At 35.4% G+C, this 12,666-nt stretch overlaps 1 protein-coding gene across 3 annotated transcripts; it reads right to left on the minus strand.

Annotated features, from left to right (window-relative positions):
* Positions 1-604: 604 nt before the first annotated feature.
* Positions 605-11,971, minus strand: LOC117906340 (probable serine/threonine-protein kinase At1g09600). Of its 3 annotated transcripts, none has more exons than XM_034819332.1 (8): positions 10,630-11,971; positions 9,091-9,375; positions 7,793-8,107; positions 5,576-5,803; positions 4,393-4,493; positions 3,081-3,195; positions 2,675-2,995; positions 605-1,115 (listed from the first exon to the last, which is right to left on the minus strand). In XM_034819332.1, the coding sequence occupies exons 1-8, from the start codon at positions 11,113-11,115 to the stop codon at positions 966-968; spliced, it is 2,001 nt and encodes a 666-aa protein (XP_034675223.1). In that variant the 5' UTR covers positions 11,116-11,971; the 3' UTR covers positions 605-965. The 3 variants fall into 3 exon arrangements, with proteins under 3 accessions (XP_034675223.1, XP_034675221.1, XP_034675224.1); XM_034819330.1 differs by having other exon boundaries at positions 2,675-2,998; positions 10,630-11,970; XM_034819333.1 differs by having other exon boundaries at positions 2,675-2,998; positions 10,673-10,808.
* Between the last annotated feature and the right edge of the window lie 695 nt (positions 11,972-12,666).

Consider the following 12,666-nt stretch of genomic DNA (forward strand, 5'->3'; position numbering starts at 1 on the left):
TCTAACCATTACTTTGTAGGCTAAGGGCTGTTTGGAAACTGTTCTTGAAAACAATTTTCTGATTTAAAAAATGTGATTGACAATTTCTGATTGAAATAGCTTTTTGATAATCTGTTCTTATTGTTTTTATATTAAATTCAAGATATTTTGAATTTTTTTTTGTGTGATAAAGAAAATTGAAAATACGAAGGATAAATTTTTTTGTATTAGACATGGTTATATAGTACTGATTGGATGAGTAGTCTGGATTGGGGAAGTAGTGAGCGTAGATATGGGAGTCCCTTTCAAAGGAGATTGGTTGTTTTCTTAGAAAGCTTGCTCTCTGAACTTGTGAGCAACTTGCCTAAAATCCCCGGAAAATCTTTTTCATTTTCCTGGAAAATGTTCAGTCATTTTCAGCAATGCCATTGGAACACAATATCTCCTGTAAGTTATTTTTTTGAGTCAGTGATTTTAAGGTTTTGCTCAGTTTCGTTGTCATCTTCAAACCAATTTTCAGTAGCATGTTTCAAATACTTCCCATTTCCGGTGGGCTTGTGTCTGCAACTCTTGACATAAACTCACTTTCCAGTCACTAATACCAATATTGAAGTACAATCATGCATGGCGAAAGAACTGAACATTTCATTATATGGATTTATACGTATATATAATGGCTTGGACTGAGCAACCCCTTTTTAGCTATACAAATTGAATTCCACAACAAGAGAAATGCAGGTAAACCAACTAAAAAACCTTCTCCCACTCTAATGAGATTGTTGGCACTGTTATACCACAGATGAAAAATCTCAGAATCCTGATATGTATAAGCACATTCTTTCCCTCTGGTACTTTGTGGAAAAGACCAAAGGAGTCCCCTGGTGGGATGCTAGTTCCTTCTGCTGGTGAGAATACCCTATCCAAGAAAATTCCAGTTTCAGTTCTTGACTGTCCTCGAACATTTCTTCTGGGTCGGCTCATGTTAATCACAGTTTTTGTTGGGTCTTGTCAATACGTGCTTTGCGGACAGCCTCTTGGATCTGTCTCTCATGGTCTTTGAGCATTTCTTCAATGTTCCCTCCAGGGGGCATCAGTGGTCCAGAGTAGTGCATCCTGTTTTTCTTGGGTACATAGCCCTAAAAAAATTCACATTGTAAGGCAAGTCAGTCATGCAGTTAACTAGGAATAGCAAAAATGGCATAGCAATGTATTGCCATCACCAAAACAACAAAGAGATTAGTGTTCCTTAATGACGAGAATGCTACATTCTGTGGCTATGCATCAGATCACAATATTTTAGCATTACAGTTTTTATAGGATATTCAAAGATGTTTTGCCACAAAAGGAAATAGGAAAATAAACCCAGTCAGAGTCAGCTGCCAGCTGACTCCATACTTGCATGCAAATCAAATCAGAGTGATTCTAGGATGACTCAAGAATTTACAGAAGAAAATGAATTAATCAATGATTTAATAATTTTTTCTAAGCCTACAACTAGACATGCTTCAAATAGAATATTCTTTCCTCTGTACTAACAATCCAAAAGCATCGCATGAGTCTGATCTAACAACTCCAAGTCCTTCTGATTTGGGTAATCAGGATCAGCCTTCTCTTTCTCGCTCATCTCACTAGGTGAAGGGATTTTGTGTTAATAACTTGTTAGTTCTTATTTCAGAGTAGCATTCTACTTCTCGTTGTAATTTAGTTACATGCAGAAGAAACAATCAACTGGTGCAAGATTTTCCAGATATCAGTCTCAATTGCTTACTGTGTCTCTGAAGTCTTGACCAGTATGGCTCAAGATGTTGCTATTGGGCAGACAATGGGTCTAAAGAATGCTTATTGAAATGATAAACCTGCTGTTAAAGTTCCTCCTAAACCATTTCAAAGCCTTATATTTCATTGGAGAAAGGCTAAAGATTGATTATATTTGTGCTCATTATAGCATGACTGCATTCTAGCTAGAAGAAATTCTCATTCTCCCAAACTCTTCTGTTAAAGAACATAGGCAAGTCAGAAAGATATAGTAGCTCCAGCTTAGGTATTTATGTCAATATTTGTCTTCACCATATGGTCTTGAGTTAAACAGTTTTCTTGCAATGGCGTTTTGTATCTGCTCCTTTTCAATCCCCCTTCCTTCTCTTGTTCTCCTTTTGTCCTCATCATAATCATATGTTACTCATTCACAGAAAAAAGTTCTCTAGTGAAGGACTGAAATCTTCTAAAACCTTCTCTAACCATATCTTAATTCAAGATCCTATACCTTTTGCCATACCTTGCATAGAAAGTTCACCCATCTCAACTCTCAGGTGGCTAAGGTTTGGAATGGGATGAGAGAGGTTCCAGGTTGGTTTCCATGTAGCTAAAAAGAAAAATGAAAAAACACATATATATATATATATTATCTATTGAAAGAAAACCCTATTGAAACAGGTTAATATGCCCCATAAGGAAAATTCATTGGTTGATGTTTAACATATGCATAAGCTAACAATATAACTATACAGACAATCCTGAGGACCATTTAAGGACAGCATAAGTTTCAACAACTGTAGGATCAAGGAATTGAAACAAAAGTTACTATCATCCGCAAATTCATGCATTAAGCTTCAGTTAAACATTTCTAATCTCATAAAAATAGGAAATGTAATGGGAGGTGGGTAGAGAGTAAACCAATTATTAGATGGACACTTACGGTTACAGATTCCTTGCCAGAGATCCTTTCGTCCTTCCTATGAGAGGAGCTTGACACACCTGCTGCTCCATGAGGCATGTGAGATCCGTGGGTCCTCAATTCTGCATTATTTCTTGAAGAGTCAAATGTATGTCCAAAACCCAATTGGGCCTCATCCTCAACCTTCTTCTGTGATGATCCAACTGCATTTTGGTTAATCATCAAAGTAGAATGAGACAAACCATTTGGCACAGTTCCTCTATGAGGTTCCATCCGAAAGTTGGACCCACTATTCTCTCCAGGTTTGTATTTTTCACTGATGCATTTTGTGTTTGTCTGTCCCTGCTATACATGAGTTAGTCACAAAAGTAAAGCTGGAAATGCAAATTATGAAACTAATAAGATACAGTTTCAAGCCAAAAATTACTTGCAAAGAGGCTTGTGCCTGAGGCTTAAATTCTGGTGTTGGCACATCCTTGGATTGTCTTGAACCCCTTCTAACAGATTCAGCCCCACGCCCTTTTACAGCCTCTGCCCTTTGCCTGGAATTAAGACATGAAATTCATATAAACAATAACATCGATTTAGAAATCTGATGGTGTCATGTCCTCACCAAAAATAATTGTTAATAGAATTTTGGAAGCTGATTTCTGTATAAAGTTTTCATGATGAAAAATGTCACCCAAGGTTTCTATACTAACATGAACCCAAGCGAAAGTTGGCTGCCCGTGTGCAAAATAAGTGGCAAACCCAATACATTCTATGGGACCATTTGGGATAGCTTTGAACTTCTACTTTTGGTGATTGAAGAAGCAGCAGCAAAAGTAATTACTTTTGCTGTGCGATTAACTTTGTGTTTTGGAACTATATTTTAAAATGCCAATTTTAATGTTTAATAAGTTTTCTGGATTGCAGCTATAAGGTCACAAAGTTTCAAAGAACGACTCAAAGTTCTCCCAAAGTGGAATCACCTGATACTTGGAATGGATAGATTCTGATCAAAATAGAAAAGTTTTCTCGAATATTTGTATAAGCCAAGTCATTTTAGACCCCAAGGAGTTTAAAAGGCCCAAACATTGCACCCAGGACCATGAGAACTTGATTCTCATGAGTAATGGGAGAAAGATCTATGACAAACAAAATCTAATCTCATATCCATCATAAAATTTAATATAGTAAGTGTCATGACTGTAAGTGAAGAGATTTACTATAGTTGCATTTGCATATGTTGTCGAATAAATTGGCCCCAAGATATCATGGCACATTGAGACAACCAGACTAAAATATCAAAGTAAATGTAATAAAAAAAAGAAAGAAATAAGTTTTAGAAATCTACAAAGAACAAAAAATAAATGTTGGGTCCTTGGTAGATGCTTTATTCATTTATCATGGCATCTCATCTAGAAGCACAAAGTTGTGATACATTTTGTTGATTCAAGGTCGAACTATCACCAGCACATTGCAAGGGATGTCAGGCTAGGTGCCCAAGTTTTAGAACCTTGTTTGTTGGCACGTCTACCACTTAGCATTAAGGTTTCATAGAAATACTCTCAACTAAAAGAGGTGGCATTATATACTCATGAAACCACTAATTTTCTTTCCCTTTTTATATCTATACTCCTGGTTCCTTCAATTTCAAAGAGAGATGACAGATTCTAAAGATCAAAGAAATAAAGATTTTTTTTTTTTTTTTTTAAAGAAATATTGATATGATAGAAGTCATCAAATAGCATACATACCTTCTTGCTTCCTCATTTCGGAGCTTGGCATCATATTCTTTGCTTGGAACATATTTTGGAAAACTTGATGGATCACAAGGGAGGGGCTTTGTTGTAAAGAACTGCAAAGAAAACTTGAAGTTAAAGACACAATTCCAATTTTTAATTTTTCAATATGATGCCAAATTCAGGATTCAGAAAGAGTATAGTTTGTGCCAGGTAAAATTTACAAATTCAGGAATTAGTCTGATTGTGAGGGGAAAAAAGTTCAGATTACTGGAAATAGCAAACAAAAAAACACACACACAATTTTGAAAACAATCGGGAGAAAAAAGAAAGAGAATCGCAAGCAACAAGGTCCCACAAACATCCCAACATAGAACCACATGAAATTATTCAGAATAATCAATTTATTAGTTTTAATTTTCAAATGGTTTAAAAAAGGTAATGAGTTATTCAACTAATGAACTGTCAAAACAGGTTATGCATCCTTAATGAAGAGATCAACTGTAATTTGGAACCTTTCCAATATGGCCACTGTATTATTCATTAAAACCTTTGTGCTGTACTACAATTTGCTGAGAGAGTGGCAGCTAAAGATCTCTTGCAGAAAAAAGTGAACCTATCTGATGATCATTAGCAGCGTGTAAGTGTTCTTGGACACTTAATCTTATATGCTAATCTTTTTTCTTTCTTGGGGAACCCTAATGAGACTATGCTGTCAGATTCCAGACCCTATCTACCTAGTAAATTGTTTTTTCCATTGATATAGACATTTGTTTCCCAACAAAAACATTGCAGGAAACATTTTGATTTTTATAGAAGCTACAATTGAAAACTATTAGAGAACCGATTTTCCTAGAACTTAAGCTTGTAGAATTTGGGTTCATAATATATATCATGCACTTGAACACCCTCCCTCATGTGAGGCTCTATACCCGCATGTTGAGAGACACATAGGCATACATAGGTCTGCCCATAAGATAAATAAACCACAAGCAGCCTCCTTTGAACTTAATAAAGTGGAAAATAAATATACAGTGAGGTTCGAGCACCTGATTTTCCGTCAAACAAGACTCTAATACTATGTTAAGATAATCAATTTTCCTAAAAGTTTAAGCTTATAGGATTTGGGCCCCCAATATATATCATGCACTCCAACAGTAACATTCTGGAATACAGTTCATACTGAACTTGAAATTACCTCACTTTTGAGTGCAGAAGCAGCTGTTCCCCTAGCATCTGGCTCTACTGAAAGAAGCACATCAACGAGAGCCAAAGCTGAAGAAGGGAAATTTCTGAATGTCTCAGCTAGGCGGCGCTTGTAAGGATGTTGAGGTTTGAAACTAGATGCATGTGCCAATTTTGATTTCTGCCAGTATTCCTCAGAGGGTGAACCACAAAGCTTAAAGATTTTATGAATTTGCTCCACCTGTTGTTGGTCAGGATGATATCAAACACTAATTAAAAAAAAAACGCATGGTAAAAATAGAAATAGAAAAGCATATTACACCTTACTTCAAGTCATACACAGCTAAATTGGCAATTAATGCTTATAATTTCAATGTAATTCAAGTGCATCGTCATAATGTATAATATAGGAAATGATCCTTATATCACAGGTACTGGCATCCCCAAACTCGATACATGAACTCAATATCAAAACAGGTCAACCATGTTTGTCAAACTAGTTAAAATTTGAGAAGAGAGAAATGGTTAGGGGAAGAAAACAAACAAATGTCATCAGTCAGGATTCCAAGACTGTTAGAGCCCACTTGTATTTTCCCAGATAAGACAATGAATGATTCTGGAACTAGATATTATTCACTGTTGGGAAGAATTTAAAAATAAAACTAATTTAATGACACACTTCCTCTCATATAGATATTGTCTACTTTGAGCCCAATGGACCCTTACAATTTTAAAACGCATCTACATGGTTAAGAGGAGCCCATAAATATAGTGTAAGGAACTTTTTCCCTTATCCGATGTGGGATATCACAATCACTCTCCCATGGAGACACGACGTTCTCGTCTTGTCCCATAGGATTGCGGGGCTAAATAGAGAAATACACCTTGTAGGGTTGGACAAATAAATGTCCATATCAAGGTCGGGGATTGGCTCTGATACCATTTTGTAATGATTCACTTCCTTTCATGTAAATATTGTTTGCTCTATGTCCAATTAGCTTTCATGACTTTAAAACACATCTACATGGTTAAATGAAGCCAATGCATATGTAGTGCTAGAAATTTTTTCCCTTATCCGATGTGGGGTATGACAACTAATATCTTGAAAAAGAATTCAGTCATAGTAGATAAATTTTGGTAAAGGGGCATAATAATATTGAGAAAATAAATCAAGAAGGAAAAGAGAATAGAGGGCATCAAAGAGAGAGAGACAGTAAAAAACAAATCATATTTCAGTCTAGAATTGTTTGGAATAAATCAGGAATAATTCCTAGTATTGGCAAAACTAATGAATAATTTGTGAATTACTGAACTATGTGAATTAAATATTCTTATCAGAACAAGAAATGGCACCAATAAGATGTGAATCATTGCATTCAGATGTTATTACAACAGAAAAAAATGCCAGTCAGGAGTTTGAAACCATGGAGGAAGAACATGAGTAGTTGAGTTTCAACATAAATCGGAACATGATGATCTTACACGAGTGCCCATTTTTGAAAGTGACTATAATCTGATATTTTAAAGTCATGGACCTTCGCTAAGACTGGCCAGCATGAATAATTATTCAACAGAAAAAATATCATTCAGGAGTTCAAAACCATGGAGGAAGAACATGTGTAGTTGAGTTTCAACATAAGTTGGAACATGATCTTACACTAGTGCCCATTTTTGAAAGTGACTATAATCTGAGATTTTACAAGTCATGGATGTTTGCTAAGACTGGTCAGCTAGAATAATTATTCAACTGTCCCTTGTGATAGAATCTAAAATTAGTCTACATTGTTTCTTGTGGCATTTGAAATAAACCCATTCCATATTATTCATAATCCTTTTGATGGTTTTGAGGATTTCATAATATGTCTTGTGACATATTTTGGCAACATGTCTTGTGAGGCTCGTCATTTTAGAAATCTTCACTTTCTGAGAGTTAGAAAAATCATCATATGCATTTTTTCAGTTAGAGAGATTGTCACAATTTTTAGCAACATGTCTTGTGACGCTCAGCATTTTAATTTTTGTTCTGCACTGCCCACATGTTGCTTTGCAATCGTAATACTGAAAAGGATAAATAGTTTAGCTTCACTGCTACAGTAAACAAACTGAATGTTCACTTTGACATTGGATATGCAAATGCTCCCTAAACTATTCATGTGGTTGGAAAAGCAATTTTCAAGGGGATAGAAGACCAAAATGTTTTCCAAGCAAAATAAACATACAAGGATGCTACCTCCGTACTTCCAGGCATGATAGGACTCCCAGCAAACAGTTCTGCAATGATACAACCAGTGCTCCATAGATCCACAGAAGCTCCATACTTGGTAGCACCGAGCAAAAGCTCAGGAGGTCTGTACCACAGAGTTACAACGCGACTAGTTAATGGTTGACTTGGATCAGACCTAAAGCTTGCCAGTCCAAAGTCTCCAATTTTGAGGACTCCTTTATTGTCAATTAGAAGATTTGAACCCTTGATGTCTCGATGCAGAACACCCCGACTATGGCAGTGCTCAAGTCCACGAAGTAGTTGTTGCATGTAACACTTAATCTGCAAGTTCCGCAACAAATATCAAATAAGAATATGCTTCATTTTCATGACAGTAAATTACATGACCCAATTGCATGGAGAAAGAAAAAATGAAAACAGAAAACAGAAAGCTTTCAAGACCATCATCTTGCCAATCTTTTCTAGTCCATGAAGTTTAGAGACCAGAGCGACTGAACCAAGTCCAATTGAGCAGTAAATTAATTTAATACTCTCACATGATTTGGCACTCAAATTAATTTGTTTTGATAGCAAAAGAGTTCTTTTAGATATAGAAATGGAAAAGAAGTTGTTCAATATCTTGATCTCAATGAAATGATGTCCCCAGCCACACTTAATGTAATTATATCTCTCAGATATGCTTCTTTGACGCTTCTTTCTGGTTGCATTTCTTCATTGATTATACATTGTGTTTTCATTTTTCCACCTTTTGTCTAAGAAAATCATCATAGTATTTTCTACTGTTGAGCGAGAAACAGAAATAATGTTAAACACAGCAAAAGCCTAAGCTTTTAGCAAATATGTCAACAATATATATCAACTTGATACATGCAGCCCAATACTTACATGGAGAGATAAACAACTAATCAAAGACAAACAAATAGGGGATAAAGAAACAAAAAGGCTTGAACTCAACATTTTTAGAAAATAGGAACTCGTTTGGGAACTGCTTTTAAAAACATTTTTTTTGTTCTTAAAATAAAACTATTTTCAGACTTGTTTAAAATAAAACTATTTTCAGACTCAAAAACGCGTTTGGTAATTGTTTTGACATAAAATAGTTTTTTGAGAACTTGAGAACCTATTTTAATTGTTTTCAGTCATTTTCACTTGTTTTCTGGGGGTTGTTTTCGAAAATGTTTCCAAAGAGAACCTAGAGCTTCAATACCATATTAAATCAAGAGCTACTCAAAATCTTAAGCTTTTGGCAAGTGGCATAAATAAAAGTATCAATGAATTTCAAATTACTAGTAGAAGGCAGGTACCTGTGGTTCAGTGAACTTGATACCAGGTGTTGCAGAAAGCCCAGCAAGATCATGCTCCATGTATTCAAATACAAGGTACAAGGTACCTGATGTCCTCGAAGTGATTAGGCCCTCAAGCTTCATAACATTTGGGTGGTCAAGTTTACGCAGAACATGGATTTCTCTAGCCATAAAACGAACACTTTCTGGATCCATATTACCAAATCGCACTTTCTTCAATGCCACAATCTTACCACTGTCAAGGTCACGGGCCCTATATACAGTGCTGTAAGTTCCTTGTCCAATCTGCATAAAATGAAAGCAAATTGAAAAAGAAAAATAAGACAGCAGAAAAAGTCATGTAACGGTCCATTTAGACCATCATGGTAAAACTATTAAACCCCAGATGGAGAAATCATCCTACAAACCATTTATCCACCAAAAAAGGGGCCCAAAACACAAACTACTTCACCTACTAGCTGATATACAGCTTCTGCCTATATCAAAAGGAGGTTGGTAATTACACTTGGCTGCTAAACTTTCATCAATGCTTTGGTAATGATATTCTAACAGAAACTTAAACATTTCACCTTCAAGATTTTTTATATAGGCTAATCAAGATGCAGCTTCCAAAGCATGTGCAGATTTTAAGAAGTATATCATGTTAAACTGAAAGGAAAAAAGCAAAAGAAATTTAATTTTGGTTTCCAATATTATAAACATATTTTTTAAAAATTGATTTAGTGTCAAATCATGTAACTGTTGTAAAATTGGCAGAGTTTCTTATCTCTATATTGGCATTTGGCAGGAGTAAAGCCACTAAGTGCAGGATCTTTAGAATTTTTTGCAGCAAAAGCACCTCAAAATTAATTTTTTTTTTTTTTTTTTGGCAGATTTTAGGCAATCATCAATGTCAAAGATGATTTGTTTTCCCAGATCGTATTGAAGTGAGTTCTTTAAAGTATATAAAGTTTATTTCCCAGCTCGGCTCAAAGAAAACACTATTAAAGGACTAATCCCCTTGGATCATGTGAAATGCTAACAATCAGAAAATTATTAAAGAACCATTCCTATAATGTTTCTCTTATGAATGCAATCAGTCATGTTGATCTTTCAGAAGCTAAAATTGATATAATGAACTTCATATGCATGTATCAGTTTGAAAATCCATCTTTGTAACTGATGTATGTGATAAAAATCATGGTAAGGCAGGTCTTCACACAACTAAGATTATCATAATGTAGGACACCAAATAGATTTGAGTATTATCATGAAAAACCATTATGAGCATATTGAAGGTTGAAAAAGAACGTGGAACAGCTTCTAAGTTCATGAAGATTAATTCAAAACACATGCATGTAAAGCTTAAAACAGAAAACTTTGTTCAAGATTTCAAGCCCATCATGACATAAGAAGTAATCAAAATCCTGAACAACACTAATTACAAGCAATATGCAAAAAGAGACCACAATTATGCACACAAATACAAACTGAACCATAATCAAATAAAACATAAGTTGCATCAAAAGAGACAAACAAAGAAGCTATATAAGAACTAACTTTGTCTAACTTCTCATATGACTCGGGCCTTAGAGGCACCCACCCTTGGATGGCTTCTCCAGCAACCGAAGATAACCATGATGGCCATCCAGCGACAATCTGTTCTCCTTTGGCACCATTGGGCATGCTAACTATACGAGACATTGGTGATGGCCCTACGTTGTTTTCCATATCTAATGTCAACCTTCTTTGATGAGAAGCCTTAGTTGGCCTATCAGCAGTCATTGCTTTTTTCTCTCCCTCCATGGCACGAATAGGAGCAGACCCCACATTGCCCTGCAATGCAGACTTTGATATAGGATGAACAGACCCACCAGTCCTACCATGACCACCACCACCTCCTGGCCCCATTACAAACTCCTCTCCCGTGGAGGGGGCAACCAACTGCACTGAATCCTTATTCAACTCTTTCTCTTTCTCCTTCTCTCTCTCATTATAATCCACATATTCATCAACGGAGGCTTCCTTTGAGCAAATGCACCCCATAATCTCAGTTGAAAAAAACCCAAAAACCTGCCAAAACTTTGAGCAATCACACCTTGCAAACCTCTTGGCGTTAAGCACAAGGGTGCAATTGCATTTTCCTCCGAAACCCAAATTCCACCGGCACTGCCAATTCCCACAATCAGCAGAGCATTTCTTGTAAAATTCTCAATCTGGGTATTCTTAGTTTTGATCAACCATCAACCAGGTTTCTTGAAAATCAGGATTTTGAACTCCGGATATTCATCTCAATTGATCATTAATACAGTTTGAAACGAATTCGAACAACCCCAGCTCTTTTGATGATAAAAAAGGCCAACCAAAAGAGAAAAAAAAATCAGAGGGAAGAAGGATCAACAAATATTGAATTCAAAAGCCAATGCTGACAAATGCTTAAAAGAATACCAAAAACCCAGAAAAAAACTTGGAGCAAACTGTAATTGCCCAAGACCCACTCCAGGGTTTCTGGGTTACAGCTTAAAAAACTATTTTCAAATGATTAAAATCAGTAAATAATAAGTCAAAACCCTTGCTTTTCTGAATATGGACAAAGGGATACAAAGCCAGATAGATTGGACATTAATGGAAAAAAAAAAAAAATTCAAATTCAAATTGAGGGTATTGAATTTTGGAGTGTGGGTCATGACCCAAATGGCGAGGGAGACAGAGAGGGTTTTGCGGATGTGGGTTTGCCTAGAAGTGAGGAGAGCCAAAAGGTTTCTACGGTTGTACAGGGTGGTTACAACTTACAACATAGAAGAAACAGACTTGACCCAGCACATGTCTCCCTCTCTCTAGAAATTCTAGAGACGAGAAGGAGAAGAAGAAGAAGAAGAAGAAGAAGACGAAGAGAAAATGGTGAGAGTTAGAGGGCAGAGCAGAGAGCCGGGAAATGTTTGAAAATGGGCAACGTGCACTGCAGTATGTGGTGGATCCCACTTCTTCCTATGAAACATGCCAAATATTCTCTGCAATTTTTCTATAAGATATTCTCATGTCCCCACTATATTTAGTTTATATGTAATGTCACATCCATATCCAAACTCCCAAAGGAGAATGATTTTGAGATTTGATTCCAGCGTTTCTGATAAAATTTCATTGTTGTTAAGAAATGTATGAATTCGATTGCTTACAATCAAATATTTTTTTTAATTAAACAATTTAAAGATATATAAAATTTTAAATAATTTATATTTGTTTCTTAATGTTTTTAATCATAAACAAATGTGAGAATATCATTTTTATTTACTTTTCACGATAGTTTATGACCATTGAATAAATATGAAAGTTTGCAAGTATGACCATGGAAAAAAATATGGAAGTTTTGGGTGTAGTTAATTGATCACATGCCTATACATATAGAGAGATGAAGAAAATCTAAGGAGAGATGGAGAAAATTTGGTGATGTTGATATGATTCAAATCTTTTCCCTTAAAATAAATATGTTTTATAAATAATTAAATTATTATATTTTTATAACTTATTTTATTAAAAATATTTTTTATTATCTATATATTAAAAATAGTAAAATATGTTGTAAAATTATAAAATGAA

This window comes from Vitis riparia, chromosome 18, assembly GCF_004353265.1.
Source record: "Vitis riparia cultivar Riparia Gloire de Montpellier isolate 1030 chromosome 18, EGFV_Vit.rip_1.0, whole genome shotgun sequence".
Taxonomy (NCBI): Eukaryota; Viridiplantae; Streptophyta; class Magnoliopsida; order Vitales; family Vitaceae; genus Vitis; species Vitis riparia.